This window comes from Vigna unguiculata, chromosome 9 (genome assembly GCF_004118075.2).
Source record: "Vigna unguiculata cultivar IT97K-499-35 chromosome 9, ASM411807v1, whole genome shotgun sequence".
In the NCBI taxonomy this organism is placed as follows: Eukaryota; Viridiplantae; Streptophyta; class Magnoliopsida; order Fabales; family Fabaceae; genus Vigna; species Vigna unguiculata.
The window spans coordinates 28,304,533-28,324,957 of NC_040287.1; the positions used below are offsets into that span (position 1 = coordinate 28,304,533).

General features: G+C 28.0%; 1 protein-coding gene across 1 annotated transcript; it reads right to left on the bottom strand.

Moving 5' to 3' along the window:
- Positions 1–3,310: 3,310 nt before the first annotated feature.
- LOC114164686 (root meristem growth factor 9) lies at positions 3,311–4,465 on the bottom strand. Its single transcript, XM_028049433.1, has 2 exons — positions 4,042–4,465; positions 3,311–3,733 (listed from the first exon to the last, which is right to left on the bottom strand). Exons 1-2 carry the CDS (start codon positions 4,115–4,117, stop codon positions 3,567–3,569), a joined length of 243 nt encoding a protein of 80 aa, XP_027905234.1. The 5' UTR covers positions 4,118–4,465; the 3' UTR covers positions 3,311–3,566.
- Between the last annotated feature and the right edge of the window lie 15,960 nt (positions 4,466–20,425).

Genomic DNA, 20,425 nt, shown 5'->3' on the forward strand with positions numbered 1-20,425 from the left:
ATATAACACTTATTAATTCAGGTCGTTACAGTCAGACTTTCTAAACTTCAAATGTTGAAAATATGGAGTAAAAAAATAACTTTGAGTAATTTTGGTTCATTAAAGGAAAAAAGTATAAGTAATTTCATTTTTTTTCTCTAGCTTAACAAATTTATCGTTTCTCTTGCTCTCCTTAATTTCAAATATGATCCTAAAGCTCCGTGGATCATCAATTGTTGTAATTCATGACCACACAAGTCTTAATGTCTTAGCGACAAGTCTAAACTTTAATAATAAAATCCCTACTATCTTAACAATTTTTATTATAAGTTCGCATTAATGATCAAAATTCTAACGTTACGATAAAGATTTTAAGTTGGGGTATGTTGTAAGTGTCTCCATAGCATAAAAAAGCATATTAATTTAGACACTTATCAAAGGCTTAAATTGTTTTTATCAAGGAAACAAACCCTTCTTTACTTACATTAATTAATATCCTCCTTTGATGAAGGAAAAATGTGAAAACTAAGGAAATCACACTATTTTGTAAGAGAAAAGAGAGAGAAATCATGCACTAAGCTAAGCCACTATTAAGGAGCTCACCCACGATAATTGAGAATTCAGAACAATCACAAGGATTCTTTGGCTGAGCCTAACAAGTGTCGTTGAACTACACATGAGCTTGAAATCAATAATGAGGTGCATTACATGGAACTAACAGTGAAGTGAAACCTCAAACATCAAAATAACAGAAGGGGTTCATGCGGCTAAGCACAAAAGTAGCAAAAATTAGAAAAGAAGTCCATGTGGCTAAACCTAGAAACTTGGTTAAGCAACACCCACATCAAAATATAAAACAAGACCCTTTTCTCTGGCTAGATCATCATATCTGTAGAGAATATGCCTCCTCTTTTGTAAATTCTTTAGAAATATTGTTTAGGGATAGAGAAAGTGGAGATTAAGTGGACTCATGTGTATTAATGGGGTTAATCTCCATCATGTGTGGCTAAAACTCAAAGTGCAAGGTTGGATGTATTTGAAATTAACCTTTTTTTTGCATATGATTAATCTTCTCATGTATCTATTTCTATTATGGTTCATTAGACTGTGAATTGTGTTAATTATCTTTAATTATTCTAACTAGTTCAAATTGAGTTGGGAAGCTGGTTTGAATGTTGGGCAGAAAAATCTTGAGCAATAAAGTAGAAATTTATTCTACCAAGAGAAGAGAAATCACCTTGGGTCTAAATTTTTCTAGGTTCTAAATTGCAGGAATGCATCTAGATCTACCTATATAGAGTACTTCGAGAGCAATAATCCATGATAGATCTTAGATGAAAGAAGGAAAATCAAAACAAAATTTGGGAAAGGGAAAAAACATTTAACCTTGTCACTTGATTTTATCATACTTCTTACTAGTATTTCTTATTTGAAGCTTAACAACAATCAACAGAAGCATCATTGTAGTATAAATAGTAGTAAACTTTGACAAATCTCTATGGATACGATACTTGAATTTTACTACAAAACACCAGTGCGCTTGTTGAAATTGACTTTTAAAGAAAAGACATCAGGTCATGAATTCCAACAAAATGATCCACGAAGGTTTATAATCATATTTGAAATTAAGGAGAGCAAGAAAAATGAATTTTTTTTTAAGCTAGAGATTAGAATGAAGTAACTTCCTTTAATGAACCAAAATTACTCAAAGTTAATCTTTTACTCCATATTTTCAACATTTCAAGTTTAGAATAACGACCTTAATTAGTAAGTGTTATATTGCTATTTTCATCATTATATAATTAGTGAAAGGTAATACAAAGTGCTTTTTTAAACTTATACACATATTCCTTGTATATGAAATTTTTTTAAAAAGAAACGCACCGTCTATGTTTCAGAACATATATAAAAGTGTGTAATTACATACACACTCTATTATATTTTTTTAGAGATCATAAAATAAAACTCGATTGCTCCTCATTATCTTTTACTCACGTGTAATACACAGTCGCAAGTGTAAAGACCACAAAACATAACAAAAATAAAGCTTAAGTTAGTGACAATTGAACAAAATTACATAAACCATCAACTCACTCAAACAAGATTCATCTTATCACGCTCTCTGCATCCCTATCATAAAATTTGATTCAAACAAAAATTAACCTTACAAACAAGATTCATCATCAATTTTACTTGATCGTTAGCAACAAGAATCAAATGTCTATCATAGCATAGCCAATATTTTTAAGGTTAATTAATAAATTCTTCATCATAATTAAAGTCGTACACTCACATATTCTTAGTAGTTAAATGCATGAAATGGCTGCATCTACACCTACTTAATTAAAGAGTGACATATATCGTACGTTTTGTGATGGCTTAAAGATTTAATATATATATATATATATATATATATATATATATATATATATATATATATATATTCACTCTATTATTTCCGCATAGTATTTTTTTTCTTATATATATTTATTGACTTACGTTTACTTTATCTTAATTTAATCAAGGGAATTTAATATTATATATTCTTTTTCCTTCTTATCAACAAACATGCCACAGGAACAGTTGTCTGGAATGATTCAATAATAATAAGTGATGGAATAATGAAATAAACTGATATGTTTGGAATCATGCTCCATAATTTACTATTTGTTTCTCAGTTTTCGCCAATTAATATTTTTTACCGTTCGTTTTTTTCCCCATGTATTAATTCATCTCCATAAAATCGTCAACTTATTAATTTGTATTCTTATTAATAATAATTAAGCATACAAATTAAAAAGTTTGGGGTGGTTTCTTTCTTCTGAGCGTTCTCGCTTCGTTGGCTCCAGTTTATAACATGATTACATTCTAAATGAAGTAAATGATTGATACTCATGAAATCATGAGAATCTTATAACTATGCAAATTTGGTATTGAAATATACTATTACATTTGTTGACATATCTTTGTCTTCATATGTACTATATACTTTTGGTTATAAATATAATGCACATAATTTAATAATAATGGCTGTGATGACTGATCCACTCATTTGTGTCTGCATATACTGTTTCATTTACCTTCATGCATTTCTACAGCTTCTACATTAAGTTCTAATTAATATGGGTTTGACTTCAATCATTCCCAGATTTTAGTTACCCACCAACATTTCGATTGATGTTTCAAGTTGATTAAATCTCCATCGTTGCTACTCTTTCAAATTGTTTACAACATGATCATATATCTTTATTTTTTCATCTGCTCCAATCCAGTTAATTACCTGAGATGTATTCCAATGCGATTCTTGGGGAAGAAAATAATAAAGGTTTGAGAATCGAAAAGACAAGAATGATTATATTATGCATCTGTGTTCTTTATGATTGGCACCTCTGCAAATTCTATCAACTCTATGCCCCCCTTAGCTGAAGACCTATTTACATAGTTCTAACTTCTAAGTTCATGAAGTTACTAGTTCTTGATCAAAACAACTAGGTAGAACTTGCTAGTTTCATCAAAGTTCAGAATCCCAGAAAAAGCATTAATTGTATGCTCTTCCTAACAAAACTGAAAATAAAAGAAGCTAAGAACTAATTATGAATTGGAGGGTTCTTTTTTGCAGGAGTGTAGTCCATTGTTGTCAAGTCACCAGTGTCTTGTTCCTGTTCCCCTCCTTGGTTTACCTTAACTTGATTTTCATGGCTCTTTTCTGCAGAAACTGGAGCTAATTCATCCTTAGTCTCTCTTAAACTTCTGGCTGTAACCAAAAATCAAAGAACAACCAAATTATACACTCAGATTATACACATAGTAATTGTATTGGTTACTGGTTAGAAGAGTAAAACATGTTTTTACTCCAATTGATACTAATTAATGCAGTTCTAATTTTCCTTTTTTTCTTAAACATAGTTCTGGCTACCCAGTTAATGATAGTCGAAATGTTACCATTAAATGGGACAACATCATTAAAATTAACAAGTTTTAAAAAAAATTCAAAACAACACGAAGTTAAATTTAGAACCAGAAAAATGTAATTTGTAAAGACGCATATGAAAGTAAAGGTACCTGTAGCATTAATGGAAAGAAAACAAAGGAAGAGAAGAGCAAGGAGAAAGAAGCGTTTGGTGGGTAACATAGCCATGGTAGTTGAATATATGTATGGTATTGGAGAGAAACCTTGAACTTGGTTGAAAATGTTCTGGTTGGCCTCTTTTTATAGGCAAAAATAGAAGTTGTTTCCAATAGGATGTGAAGACATGTGATGCACTGCACTCTTGAGGACAAGAAAAACAATGGCTACAATTTTGGTTCAAATCATTGTCTCCTGCTCTGTCCTGCCTGAAAATGACACCCTTTTGCTTGGAAAAGAGGATCCAAGCTAAGACCATGAATGGCTTCGTTAACTTCTTATTATTTAGTTGGCACCATGAATCTATGAACACTTCGCACTTTGCCATTCGTTAATCAACAAAGATCTGCAACCTAAAAGAATGTAAATAATTCTAAAGTTAAGGACCAGTTTGATAAATATACGATTTTTTTTTCTTATAAGAAGAGAGACTCCATTCGTATATACAAGTACAAGGGACTTATTAAATATGTACTTATAACAACGAAAAGATAATCAACTTGGGTTAGGTTTAGAGAAAAAGGGTTTAGTTCTTGTAATGGGCAGTGGTTTGAGTCAAGTTATGACTTGTCTCTAAATTTTGCTTATAACAGGTATTTACTTATTTTTATTTTAATCCATTCACTATTAAAAATTTTCATATTATATATAAAAATTTTATTGTAGATTTGTTAAAAAAATTTGTAAGAAAATATTTTTTTTACTATTTATTTTTTTAATTTTAATTAGCAGGTAATTCTTTTGTGAATAATTATTTTCTAAAACATTATAAAATTCGTAAGTATTTGCTACAAAATTTGTTGCGAAAAGTATTTTATACAAAATATTTTAACAAAATTTAATAACAAGTTCCTGCAATTTTTTTCTCATAACAAAATTTATAAACATTTAAAAAAAAATTAAAAACAAAATTGACAGAAAATATGACTTTTTTAATAATATACTAAAATCACTGATTTTTTATTTTGATTTACGATATTATTAAATCTTTTACAGGCGTGATCTAATTGAATTCATAATGAATTTTCACTTTCTATTAATATGGTTGGAATTTCGAAAGTACTCACACTTAGACGGGAATGATTTTTCGAAACAGAATTATACATGTATGATATTATATAAATGGAAAATGATATTTTAACTCACTCTTTTTGACCTACTTTTAACTCATTGTTTCAATTACTATTGGGTTATCTTTTTTAATTCTTTTTAGTGATGTGATGTGATGATCTAATGGTAATTAAAATAATGAATTAAAAGTGAGTCAAAAAAAGTGAGTTAAAATATCATTGTCCTGTATAAATTAAATGATAGTTTCTTACAATTCTTAAAAGTGAATAGTTTTGACATAAATTAAATTATAAAAAAATAGTTTAAAAATACTGACAAAAGAGTTAATAGGTTGGAATCTTTAGTAGAAAAATAAAAATATTAATATTTACTGCAAAAAATAAAATATAACTAGTTGGGTGTGAGATAAGACGCATTGAGATAGAAGTATTCTGTTTTTCTTTAAGTTTTTTTTTCCTAAAGTTTCATTGGAGTTATTTTTCAGATTGCAACTTTTTTTTACTATTAAAATTTCATCATTTTAAATATAATTCAACCTTAAAAATTAATTAGGATGATATTTGCACTTGCTCATATATATATATATATATATATATATATATATATATATATATATATATATTATAATTCAATTTTATTTTAAGTTAATGTATAATTTCTAATACACTCTTTTATATCGATAAATTAAATATTTTAAGTGTAACACTAAATATTTATTGATAATAATCTAATACAAAATGTATACTAAATTTTGTTAAGAAAAACTTTGGTGTGAAAGTACGAAGTCATATTTTAAGCCTATAACTCGGTATATAAAAAATCAACAGGTTATAAAATGAGATATTTATTTATATATTATACTTTAATTTGATTTTAAGTTGATGTAAGATATAATGAGTGATATATGATAGTGGAGATGTTTATTTATTAGGATAGATGAGAGCGGAGCATTAGATTAGATTGGATCTTTCACATCTGGAGACTATTTACATCATATACATAACTAAAATTTTAATTCTTGCCATAAGTTTTGTCTATATGTAATATGTACATGTTCCAAACGACAATGTCTGAGATAAAGAAAAACATCAAAGCTATCACCTTTTTCTTTCATATGTTTCAAGAACATAAAATTGGTGAATTTTAATTTTCCCTACATATATATATGTCAGCGTGACGCAATTTGTGAAATTTCTTCATCTGGTATATGTCTATAAATAAATAAATAAAGAGACGTTATAGCTATGTTATTTTAGTACTACTGTGTAAAATTAGGTAGGAAGTATCTGAAAAAAGATTTGGATTAATTATTTGAGCATCATCTACTTTTGAATTCTAATCTTAAAAATTGTTAGTTTTGATATTTTGAGTATGAGAAATTTTGGCAGATATTTTATGTGGCCACCATTTCCAGGTGAAGAATCTTGGTTGAGTGCAAAAGGTGCAGCGTAAGAAATTCAGAATCTGCATTCATCATCGTACTAAGCACACGGCGGTTGGAGTACCACATGCATGGAGTGGTTGATATAGATCCATGCATATATAGAGAGAGAGAGAGAGAGAGAGAGAGAGAGAAATTATAAGGATAGAAAAAGAGGAAGAGCTTCATTCAGTGAAGGCACTCTCTTATCATTTCCATTAATCATGCATAGTTCTTGACTAAACAAGAAAGGAAACAACATAACGAACCACAAAAGATAACCGACATTGATGGGGGCTATTCCTTCCTTTTCACACAAAAATCACGTGCCAGGACTCATTGTGGGGCTGCATTGTCCCTTAATTGCTTCTCAATTAAACATCAATTTATATTATTCATGACAACTATCAGAGACAAAACACTGATGGAAAACAAGGATTACCATTTAATAAATTAATAAACCAAGAGATATACCCTTTACCTAAGCAATTACCCATAAACTAATGTTCACAATATCCTGTTAATTAATATTCTAAACAATTCAATTACTTTTTACTGTAATTAAATTCTTTATTAACAACTGTAATTAAATTATTATTATGATACTGATGTGGAATAGGTTGATAAAGGGAACAGATTTGACAAACAATAACAGTAGATCTTCTTACTATTTAGGTTGCTAGCTATAGTTTTGATCGTAATAGAAACAATACCTAACCCAATAAGATATTATTTTAAGAACATATTTGAAACGTATGACAAAAAGAGGATATGTTTGATAATGCTTTCCCATGCATGATCACTTGGTGGAACTTCTCGCAAAAGATCACTTGATAATGTTTTTACTCCAAATTTTTTAAAGAGTTGTTTTTAGTTTTAAAATGCTTTTTATATTTTGCCTTCTGTATTTCTCTTCTATTAACATGTTGTTCTCTTTGAATTTGATGGAGTGATATATAAGTCACTAACGCTACAAAATTGTTTAGGACTAAAAAGCGAAAATTAAGAGAAAGAGTACGTAATAGATAAATCCAATTGTATTGACATGTCACATGATTGTTGTAGATATTAGTATAATTCTACCAAAATGGTAACAATATACAATACCATATATAGTACCCAATTCTCTTTTTTATTTCAAAAACAAAAATGAATTTCAAGTATTTTTTTTCCTTCTTTCTTCTACTCCTCTCTCGTATAATCAGATATATTATTAAAAACCAGTTTATATGTTTGAATCATTTAGCTACCAATTCACAAGTTGGGAAGGAGTGTTTCCTATTCTAATGTGATCTAAAAAATATGACTCATTTCAAATAGGGATGCTTGATAAATAGATATAGGTTAGTGAACTAACGAATTGGCTCGTAAAAAGATAGAAAGAGAAAAAGTTTAAAATTTGTATTTTATGAAATTAAGTTGACAAATTTAGTTGAAATATCTAAAACACATTAAAAATCTCACTTAAAGTTAGGTTGAATTGGTAATGGAGAAATTAATATTATAAAATAAACTAGCAACAAAAACGAATATTACTCCGGTGTCTAAACGATTAATATTATTTTTATATCATTTTTTCAAAATTATTTTAAATAGGTTTGTTCATATCCAATTTATTTTGTCCTCTATAAAGAAAAATAATCACCTTCCCAAATATTTGTGTGATTTCATATAAGAATGCTTAAGGATAGAAAACAAAAGAATTTTTTTTTTTAAATAAGTAGTAAAACAAAAAAGTTTTATCAATCTAAACTAATTAAGATCTTAGTTTACTATTTAAACCCTTAAGATTCATCAAGTAACGATAAGTTTGAATAAATTTATGAAATTATTGATTCAAATCCCAATAATGATTTGCATCAAGAAAAAAATTTAAAATTAAAAAATGTGATTTTAATTCTTATTCTTTTATATAAAGTTGATTTTAGGAAATATATGTAAAATTGATTTTATTAACTTGGAAATAAATTGTCATTCAGCATTAAACTTAAATATTAAAAATATTAATGAATGTTTTTAAAAGTTAAAAGAGTAATTTACTAGACGTCGAGTAAACAAATTTTCAAACAAAGATTGAAAAAAAAACACATTTTGTATTTGCCAGCGTGTTGGCTTTGGAATATATAGTTTACAGTAAGTGGTTTAGAAAATATAATATAAAGTAAATGGAGAATGAAATATTGTTTAATAAATAGGTTTAAAATAATCTGTTATTCATATTTTATAACTATTATTTTTCTAAATTTTGTAATTCAGCGCCTATTTTTCTCATTATTAAATTACACTTTGTGATATAATGAAAAATAGATCAATAAATCAATCATAATCTTGAGTTCGATAAGTTCCTAATTTCCCTACAATTAGTGGTATTTTTATTCTTTTTTTAAGTATTTGAAGTTTTATACTTCATCTTTATGAATTAACTACAAAATAAAAAAATTTCTGGATATTTGAAAAAGTGGAGGTGAATATTTAATATAGGTTGAAGTATAGAACTTTCTCTATTTAGAAGTCTATTTAAAGAGAAATTAATAATTTATATTTGTACAATTAATTTGTTTAAGATGCATCGAAAGTGTTACGAATTTTATTTCTATGGATTTAAAATACATGGAATTTAATATGATTAAGCTAATTTTAACTATTGATTGAATTAATCTTATTTAGCTCGAGTTATTCTATAGTTAAACTTGAGTAGAAAAATATTTGATTGCAATTACCAAATCATGTGAGATCATTTTTCATTTTATATTTTATTTGAGCATTAAGCTAACTGCTTAAATAATATTCTATTAATTGATGTGACATAACATTCAAACAATAATATTTATCACATAAGTTATGGTTTGAAGTTTAAATACTAGAGATATTAAAATAACTCTCTTATAAAACTCTTATCAAAGTATTATTGAACACTCGATCAATGAAAAGTCGAGGTCTTGAAGTGAATTTTTGAAAGTTTGTGACTTGATGAAATAAGCCATGCTGCCATACCTATGATATGATACTTAAAGTGACGTGGGTTAATGTTGATTCTTCCTCCACTTGAAGTTAAACACTTAAATGTTTGTTTGGTTGCTCAAGCAAGAAAGAGATCAAACTAATTTTCTCTCCTTTAAATATATTATCACTCAAGCGACACAACTTCGTAAATGACATGAAGTATTGCTAGTGATGGGTTCAAACTTTGAGCAATGAACCTTCTCCTATCTAATTTACATGTTTTTAAGTGCAAAAAGTGTTCTATGTATTTGATCGTGTGTGCCAGTGTGTGAAATTATTGAATTAAGATATATGAGGAGCACATATACATGTATTATGATGTTTTTGGATTGAGAAAAGATTGATACTTAGATGATATTGTGGCTAAAATATGGTTGTAGTATTAAGTACAAATACTCATTAAGCAAATAATACAATAACATAACTCACAAATTAAATTATCAAATTGTGTGAAGTTAAAAGAATTTCTTGCATCAAACTTTATAAAGTAAGTACGGGAAATGCCTTGACATTGAAAGTTAAGGTTGACTTTATAAAGTAGGTTAAGCATGTTTTAGTCTCTGAACTTTTATGAAATATTAAAATTCGTCCTTATTTAAAATCTTGATACATGTTGATTCCTAAATTTAAAAAATGAATGAATATAGTCTTTTTAACCTAATTACATTAGATTTTTTTTTACGTGCCAAACAGATTTCCCAGTACATATTGAAGTGGGAATGTGTTAAACATTGTAAACAACTCAAATACTACCATAAAAGACATTTGACACGTCAAAAACATTTAACGTAATTAGGCTAAAAGGACTGTATGCATCCACTTTTAAAGTTTAAGGACCAAAATGTATTAAAGTTTTGGACATGGACGAATTCTAATTTCGCGTCAAAGTTCACAAACTAAAAACATACTTAACCTAATTACCAATATTACTTCTAATTTGCCATATATTAATAACTAGTAAGGCATATTTTTTTAATCAACAAAGTCAAACTCTTCCTATATACAAAAAACTATCAAACATGCATAACTATAACCTAAAGAGTTGAGCTCTTCCATTTAAGATAACAACATATTTTACTGTATGAAGCAACAAGTTGGCAGACATCAAACGCCATTTAAACATAGTTTCTATTTGAAACATTCATACAACTTATATATGGTACAAACAAGCTTTTTATTTTGTATCTAATGTGTGTACATGTCCCTTCCTTCCATCCTATACTGGAGTTGCTTGTATTTTTTTTCTTATGCCAAACAATTACTTACTATGTCCTTGCACGAAAAAAGATTGCAAACATGTGTATTCTTGTAACCCTCTATGTCTATTTTCTCTTTATATTGTGCCCCTCTTCTTGTCCATTATTCTTCGATCTCTCTCTTTAAACTCTTGAAAGTTAATTGTTATATATACTTGTAAACCTCCAACAACATTACATTATTATGCAAAATCAACGATAACTCATTTAAAGGGATTCATAACTTACCCTGCTTCATTATCCCAATACAATGCTTTGTAAAAGTCTCTTTTCCAAATAGAATACATTAAATTTAAACTGCTAATAAAAAAAAACATTAAATTTAAACCACCTTATCTCCTCAATTATGTTTATCTCTAAATTCATGCCAGACTTATCCCTTTGAAGATTCTAAACATGTTATAGGATTTAAGCATTGATTCAAGTACGAGAAATTTTCTTTTGGTTCTTTACCTGTAATCTATGCCCATGCATGTAACCGAATATCTCTTAAGTATCCACTCTATCACTCTTAAAAATTATATTGTTCATTTTTTCCATATTATCCTAACTATAACAACCTTTATACATGTCCAAACTTGGTTCCCCTCATTGTTTAGCATCAAAAGGCTAAATTGAACAATGCGATGTGTTCACCACAAAAAAAAAATCATATTATCAACGAGAGAAATTCGTTCGTAAAATAGAATTTACCAACGAATTTTACTGACAACAAAAATCTATTGATAAAATAGAATATACCGATGGATTTTACTAAAAAATTTTAAAATTTTAATTATCGACAAATATTTCTGTTGGTAAAAGGTGTTGGTAAAAACCAATGCAAAAATTTGTTGGTAATGAATAATTTTCATTTCTAACGGAAATAACCATCGATATTCGTCGATAGAATGGTTCTAGCTTTAACTTTGACCATGTGGTGGTAAATTCCGACAGTAGATTAATCGGTATTATTTTTTTTTTGTAAATGTTCATTGGTAAATCTGTTGATAATTTTGAATTTTTGAAAATCTATCGGTAAATTCATCAGTAATTGAATTTTTCAAAATTCATAAATTCGTCGGTAATTGTACTTTTTAAAATTTGTCGATAAATTTATTAGTAAAATATGTGTTAATCTTTCCACCAAATATGATGAAATATGTGTTATAAATTAAATGGATAAAGGTTATATGCATAAGAGAAGAAGAATAGGAGAAGAAGGAAGTAGTAGCAGTAACCGTGGTGGCAACGAAGGCAAAATCAATGACGACAACGAAGTAAGAGGAATAGGAGAAGGAGCCAAAGGTGGGAGATGCAGCCATGAGAGTGGCAATCATTACAATAGACAACGACAAAGGAGGAGGAAGAGAAAGAGAAAGAAGAAGAAAAAAAAGGAAAAAGAAGAATAGAAGGAAGAATTGGAGGAAGACCAAATCACTATATTTACCAGTAGATTCTACCAATGAAAGAAGATATGAAATAATTACCGAAAAATATTTATTGATGAATAATTACCAATGGATTTACCAACAAATTTTTAACCATCATAAATTACTGTTAGATTTTTAACCGTTAGAAATTACCGACAATTTTTTTACCGTTATCCGTAAATTGTAGTATATCCACTTTCACTGCCTTATGTCCTACCTTTACTTCTCTCGTTTTCCTATGTACTTATCTTATCCCTCCAACTAAATCCTCTATCACTACTAAGTATAAGAAAGGAGTTATGACCATCCAACAACAAAAACCATGGCTAAAAAGATAAAAGAAGATGAAGCCTCATGGAGTAAGACTCTATATTTGAAGAGTAAAATACAAAAAAAAATAATCCTTCCTTTTAGTCTTATACAAATGTATAGAATAATTTTTAGACTTTGTATTTTGGCCATTTAGCGAGAAAGTTTCTAGATAAATCAATTGTGTAGTATTATAATCAATTAATATAGAACTTGTTCAGTAGAGTAGATGTTTTGGCTTTGAAGATAGATTTCTTTAGTGACCATGTCATAATGATCAAAATGGGATTTCATTTGGGCTAGCTTGGACGTTAAGGAACCCTAGAATGTTTACTTCTTTGTTTAGGAGAGCTTTAGCTTGCATTTTGGACATGTTGCCAACATGAACCTACCAACTGGTCAGTCACATTTGAATCATGTCTAGTTTAGAGCCTTTTTCAGTTTTGGATTTTCAAATTTCTCCCTCTCTTTTGTTGAGTATTTAGTTAGCTCCTAAACATATAAATAGAGGGCTTATCCTTGTAAAGTAACTTGGAATTGATATAAAGAAACTATGCCAAAATTATAGTTCTCTCTTGTTTTCTAAGTTCACTAGGATAGTCTCTTTGCTAGACTTATTTCTTAGACATTTTCCTTAAGAGTTGGTCGAACCTCTCCTAAGAAACCACTCCAACCCACTCACCAAACACATATAAACGTCAATTCAATTTGCTTCCACTTCCAACATACTAATTCATCACTATTTCAGCATGGAGAACCTTCAGTTTGCCTAGAGCTAGTTTCCATCAAGCTAGGGGATCGCCTTGTCTTAAATCTTTGATTGTTTGAAATAATATTTTAGACTATCATTGACAAGGACAAAAATAGTTGATGATTCAAGACATTCATTAATCTAATAGGGTCATTTTGACAAAATCCCAACCTTGGCATATATTATAAAACATGTTATCTTACTGAATTGTATACTTTTTTCAAAGACAAATTTTACAATAACACAACTTCCATTTTTTTTTCTAGACTTCTTAGATTACTTTATTAGCTACTAAAACATTGTCCATCAAAACCTTACCCTTGATGAAAGCCAATTACTTTTGATAAATCACTTTATGCTTTTCATTATAATGGACAAAATCTTTGATATTATCTTATATATAGAACTAATTACTAGGACATAATTAATATAAATCTTTTGGAAGACATCAAATTGTAACAAATCACTCTATTGTTATAAGAGATGCAATGAAAATTCTTACAATCTTAAACTGTGAATGAGATGTAATTGTCTCATAAGTTTTATATCCATGTGTATTGATATAAATAACATGTGTGTGATTTAAATTATATAGGAAGAAAGATACAATTGATTGAAGTTATTTTACCTTTTGCATTTGATATTGCATTTATGATCATACTTGGTTTAAGAACATATAATATTGTACGTAAGGATAAGAGTTACACGACCATTATGAGTATTGTAGTTTACTCTAGTATTTTGAGACTGTATGTGCCTATCGAAACTTGATATTGATAATTTACAAAAGAACATTATAATAATTGTATAAAGAAATATATATATATATATATATATATATATATATATATATATTCTTATATCAAATATGGGTTAAACCACTGATAACAAAGAAATCTTACCATTTTATTGCAAGTCTCAGCCATTTGTTAATTCATTCTTATTAATAACTTTTTAAGATTGAAGCAAACAAGAAAAGAAGTAGAATTAAAAAATCAATAATAAATAATTGTTTTTTTTTTGTTTATTTCTTCTAAGTTCATATTTTATTATTATGTTTTAACATGTAAAGAAATTAATTGAAACATAAGAATAAAAGGTTTGATGAATGGTAGGTATTTAGACTAATAACCTAACTCCAACAAGATAGAAATAGCTATTTCTGAAAGAAGATAATTTTAAGAATCAATTAGATCGTAATTAATGTTTGAGTTCAATGGAAAGGGCGGATCATGTAAAGGACAGGGAGGGTCATGGCGCTCCCAATATTTTTGAATTTATTTTTTAAATTATATGTATATTTTTGAATTTTTTTAAATTATATTTATATTTTTGAAATTATTTTAAATTATATATATCTTTTACATTTTTTTAAAATTATATGTAGTATATTTTAAAAATTAATGGAAATTAAATTGTGTGACTTTTTATTTCTTTTATAAAACATAACCTTTAATCTCAACAAAGTTGGTTATCTAGTTTTTTGGTCTGGTTCCGATTTTTGAAAAAGTTAATGCAATTTAGTCATTTTCATTAAACATTAGACAACTAGACATTTTTGGACAAATAAAGAAACAAAAAAATAATAATTAAACTAAATATTTATTAAGATATTTTTTATTTTTTTCTCATTGTCTTTCTAGTTTTTCACTAATTGTATTCATCTTTCCTTCTCATATGTTTTCTTTTTGTTTTTGAAGAAAAAAAAATTAGACACAAACTCATTATTATTTTTGTCCCGATTTCTCATTTGTTTGCTTTCTTTCTTAAAGAAAAAAAGGTAACTCTCTATTGTCTTATCTGATAATAAAATATTAGTTTAAGAGTTATTAACATGATTTTTTATCCCACGAGCCTTTTGCAAATTCATTTTTTTATGAATATATAAGAAACAAATTGTATTCTAATATTATTTTGAAAACAAATATATATACAGATGGAAAATAAAATAATAGATTTATTTTTTTTAAATGATAAAAGGGAAGTTATTCGTGAATATGAGAATAGATACATTCTACTTCTTCATACTAGCGAACACACAAGCGTTGTCACGCCTTTGTGTTTGCATTTTTTAACTTTTATAAAGATTTGAGTTAAGATCAATAAAGAAATAATTAATTTTTAAAATAATTGTTAGTTGTTAATTAGAAAAAGAAAATATCTGTAACAATATATAAAGAGAATTCCCTCTTTTGTATTCACATTTCATAATACTAATTTTACCCTTTACAATATAATTATTTATTAAAATTTTTGAAATTAATGGTTATTTTTACCTATTTTCTGTAAAACTATTTATCTTTTTATCTTTTTTGTTATTCATTAACAATTAATTTTCTATTCATTTCACTTTATTTTTTATAAATATAAATTGATTTTACATATTAACTTAATAACATTACATTATTATCACCTACTAACATACTATTATTCATATCTAAGAAACGCATACACAGGAGCGATAACGCCTGTGTGTACGTTAGTATATTAGTATACATAAAAGAGGTTTTTAGAATAGTTGTTAAAGATAGAATATGTTTTTAAAATAACGGTTAAGAAGAATTTTTTAGAATAACGGTTAAAGTGAAAATATGAAATGTGGACACAAAATAGGGTATCCTCTTTATTATATATTACTAGCGTACACACAAGCGTTGTCACGCCTGTATGTACGCATTTTTTAAATATACCTGATATTAAGTTAATATATGAAAAATTATATTTATTAAGTTATTAAGTTAATATATAAAAAAAATTATATTTATTAAAAATAAAGTGAAGTTGAAATCAATTTCCAAACAACTAATATCCCACCAATACTTAGATAATCTATTTGTATAATACGTCTATATTATTTGTAAAATCTTCTTATCAATTTCTTCAAACTCTATGAAGTAAATATTAAATAAAAAACGAATAAATACATTAATATGTTCTATATAAAAAATGTTAACACTTTATTTAAAAAGAAGATGTGCCTATAAAAGAAGAGGATTTGTAAGAAAATATTGTGCTACGATTTAGACCTATATTATTCATTTATTGTATCTTAACTTAGTGCTGAATGAGAGACTAATATTGCATAAAATAATTTACAAGTGGCATGAAGTGCTTTGAACCTCGAACAAAATCCAACCAAAAGAAATCGAACATATAAAGAATTTGCTTTAATTAATCGCTTCAAAGATAAGAACTGAATACGCTAAAGTCAACCTTTCCTTTTGGCAACCAAGATTTTCTCATCATTTGCATCTTCACTAACAGTGATTATTACCACTTTAGAACTTATTTGTTTAGTTACGTTATTTCATTCTGTTAATTAATGGTGGTTAATATAAAGTAGAGGACATTGTAGAATATTATATATTCAACACTTGTACATTAATTCCAACATCAATAGTTGACATGTTAGGCAGAAATTCCAAACCAAGGAAGGAATTGTGACTAGGAAGAAAACCCAATAAAGGTAAGAGGGTAACTTAATTAAGCAACAAGAAGTTGGGTAGAGTGTGACCATGTCTCAAACCATTGTGCATAAGGGTTCCAGGGTAGGGACCAGTGGGTCACATCCTTGGTTGAATCGAAACGCGTGGACTCGAGCCACGTCGCGAGCATCACATGCATACAAAAGGAGGTCATGGTTTTGTTTGGAAAAGTGGTCCCAACTCACTTTTGGTTCATCACGTGATGCCATGCAACTTTGCATTTGCATGTTAGCATGTGGAAAAATTATGATTCAAGGTTGCTTGACTCATGAATGGTGAATGAGACTAATACCTTTAACTTGTCTTTGCTTAGTTGGACAAAGGAGAAGGGTTGGAGGGTACAGAGTCACGTGCTTTTGTTGCTCCTCTACCTTAACACTGTCCCTCCCCATAACTCAACTATTAACCTCGTCCTTTCCGACCCTTCTACTTTCCGACAACCATGTTTCCTTTCAACAACTTAGGGATGCACAATATCTTTACCAATCTCCAAACTTTATTCAACTCTCAAAAACCCATCTAAATTCTCCTTCTGTTGTTGCTTACCAAAAAAGATCTTCAATTGTTATAGGTTACCAACACAAACGGCATAGGAGAAGGATCATCATTCATATACATCACTGCTCCTCGTAAGTGTCCTCTTCTAAATGGGGTCTTGGTGTGGGTTGATATTGTGACAAAACTTTGTACCATAGCTATACTATGGTATGTCTTGTGTAGTGTTTCGCTTTTATTGTTCAATAATATTTTCTTTTTCTGCTTAGACGTACAACAAAAATATGGAGGGAGAAAAATGTTCAAATAGTAGGTCACCAAATCTTATCACTTGATCTTCTTTTTTCAATCCAAAGACTAAGATTGATTCATCAACTCAATCACGTTTCTTGATAGTCACTTCCTTCTTCCAAACCTATCGGAATGTACACAGTGTCAAAGTTAATGCAAAGCTTAAAAGAAATTAGAATCCAAACAATAGTGTATCTCAAGGAATTTTTTTGATAACAATATAAAATAAAAATTATCAATGAGTAGATGATTATAGAAATCTAGATTGAAGTATATGCAAGAGAGAAAATACATTCCACAAAATAATGGATTCCTCTTCAAAAATACAACATTTCAACATGAGATCAATCAAATACACCGAAATAGCCGAAACCATATAAATACGTTTTTTAAAAAAGTAATATAGAATATAAGGATTGATTTTTCATTTTCTTGACAGTGCAAATCTGTGACCTTCTACATGTAAGCAAAAATAATTGATAGATCATATGTGATTGAGTTGATAAAATAATCTCAACTTTTGAGTGGGTTAAATTATGGAACAGGACATGATGTCTAAAAAAAGGAAATGAAAGAGCTTTATAAGATATAAATAGAGGAAAAGGATACGATAAACTTTTATAGGAGTATTATTCAATGTTTGATGTTCGTCAAATAATATAATCTGTTAGAAAGGTAGTATATATATATGCCATCATATCACAAAAAAAATATAAAGTACATAGTTATCATGCATTTAATGTTTTCAGGAGATTAGACAATAATATTACAATGATAACCATGTATAAAAATCACAATTATTAAAGCAACTCTTTAATTATTTTTAATTATAAAATAATAATCCTGGTTCTAATTTGCCATTTTAATGTTGTTGGTATTAATCTCCATCCATTTTTCCTCAAATGTGTTCTTATCCACGCGACAATGCATGACATTGGGGGCCAAGGCCAGCAAAATTTAAAACCTTTTTTAATGTTAATTGTCTAATCATTGTTGAGGCCGTCATCATGATGGGCTTTTTTGAAATAAAAAAACATTATTACTAGGACCAAGTTTCAGTTCTTAATAAACAATATTTTATTACAATTTTATAGAAACAGTAGTAAGATACACTTTTATTGGACGAGTTGAAGAATCATATTTATGGACTAGATATGTTATTTAAGAAAAAAAAAATCTATTATTATGTGTAAATGATATAGGTTTTAAGAGTCATAATCATTAGTAATAAGTTTGAAAAATATTTTAAATGAACATTAAGTTATATAAAAATTAAATAACTACGAAGTTAAAAAACAACTAAATATCAAATAGATCAATATTTACAAGTAATATGAATAATTATTTACACACGGATTTGTATTTGGTTATATAGGAAAATCTCTCTCTACTTTTAATTTGAAAATATAATAGAATATAGAATGGAAATGTAATTATCTTTCTCATTCATAACTTAATTAATTATTAAATATTTTTTTGAATTGTGTAAAATATCTTCAAGGTTTTATCAAATAATTAATTCAAAGAAAATTACTTTTAGAATCTTTAGCTCAATTTAATTTAATTTTTTTTTATATTTTATATAACATAGTTAGTTCTTGTCAGCTTCGAGAGTGGCAAATTCAACTTAAACTAAACTTGAAGCTTGTAGTTTGATTTAATCATAATTCATAATGAGCTTAAGGCCACAAAATTTATATAAACTAGTTTCTTACAAAATTGATGTTTCCTTTTAGAATCCTAAATTGAATTTGATTTCTTTTTTAGCCAACCTATAGTATAACTTCAAATTTTTAGAACACCTTGACTTTTAGCCTGTTCACCTTGATCTAACCATTGGTTCATGTAGGTTTAGTTAGAAACAACTTTTGCCGGGCTTACACATTTAGAACGGTATATTTTATATAATGAAAAATAGATAAAGTTATATGCATATTTAATCTCTTGAGATGAATCTTAACTTTTTTTTTATTGTTTAGTTAACTCAAAATTAGCTCGCATAATAATGAATCTATTAAAAGTAATTCTGTAATACAGCAGTAATTTAAAATATTTTTCTGCAACAGAACCCGAATTAGTGCATTTTCAACTAATATTTGTTTTGTTGTAATTGATTAGTGGATTGATTTGATTAGCATATACATAAGAAAAAGTCATAATCTACAAGGTAATAAGTCATCAATATGTGTTATTTTCTTTTTTTCATACGATACCAATATTTGCGGGATAATTTTAATCTCTACAAGGACACAAAGGCATAGGCTACACCCATGAAAAGCCGACTCCGACTCTAACAATAAAAATTATTTTAAAAAAATATATTAATTCTTGCTAACTTTAATAAATTGGGAAACATGATTAATTTATGTATAGCGTCGGTCTAGTTGACACAATACAATAAATTTAATGGTATCGGATGGCCGACACATATTAAGTGAAATTGTTTGCGTGGAATGGTCAATGCATATGTTTTAAAAATTTAAAAACACATTTTTATTGGGTTAACTTGGATAGAAAATGTTTCAGATTTCACTTTCCACCCTCATTACAAGCGTCAGAACCATTTCCCCTGTTTCATCTCCTTTTCCCCATTTATGTTTCCACCTTTTTTCCTTTGATCACAAGTGCGAGGTTTCTATCTTTCTTCCAAAACATGAGCGTGAAGAGTTGGAGTGGGACTGCGACGAGTTCAACTTCTCCGTCGAACAACGAAAGCTTCAACTTTCTATATGAAGACGTGCGACAACGAGCGCAACTCTACGAACCCTTTTTTGTGCAAAAGTGAAACAGGGGAACTACGAACAAAGTTCATAGAGAGCGCATTGTG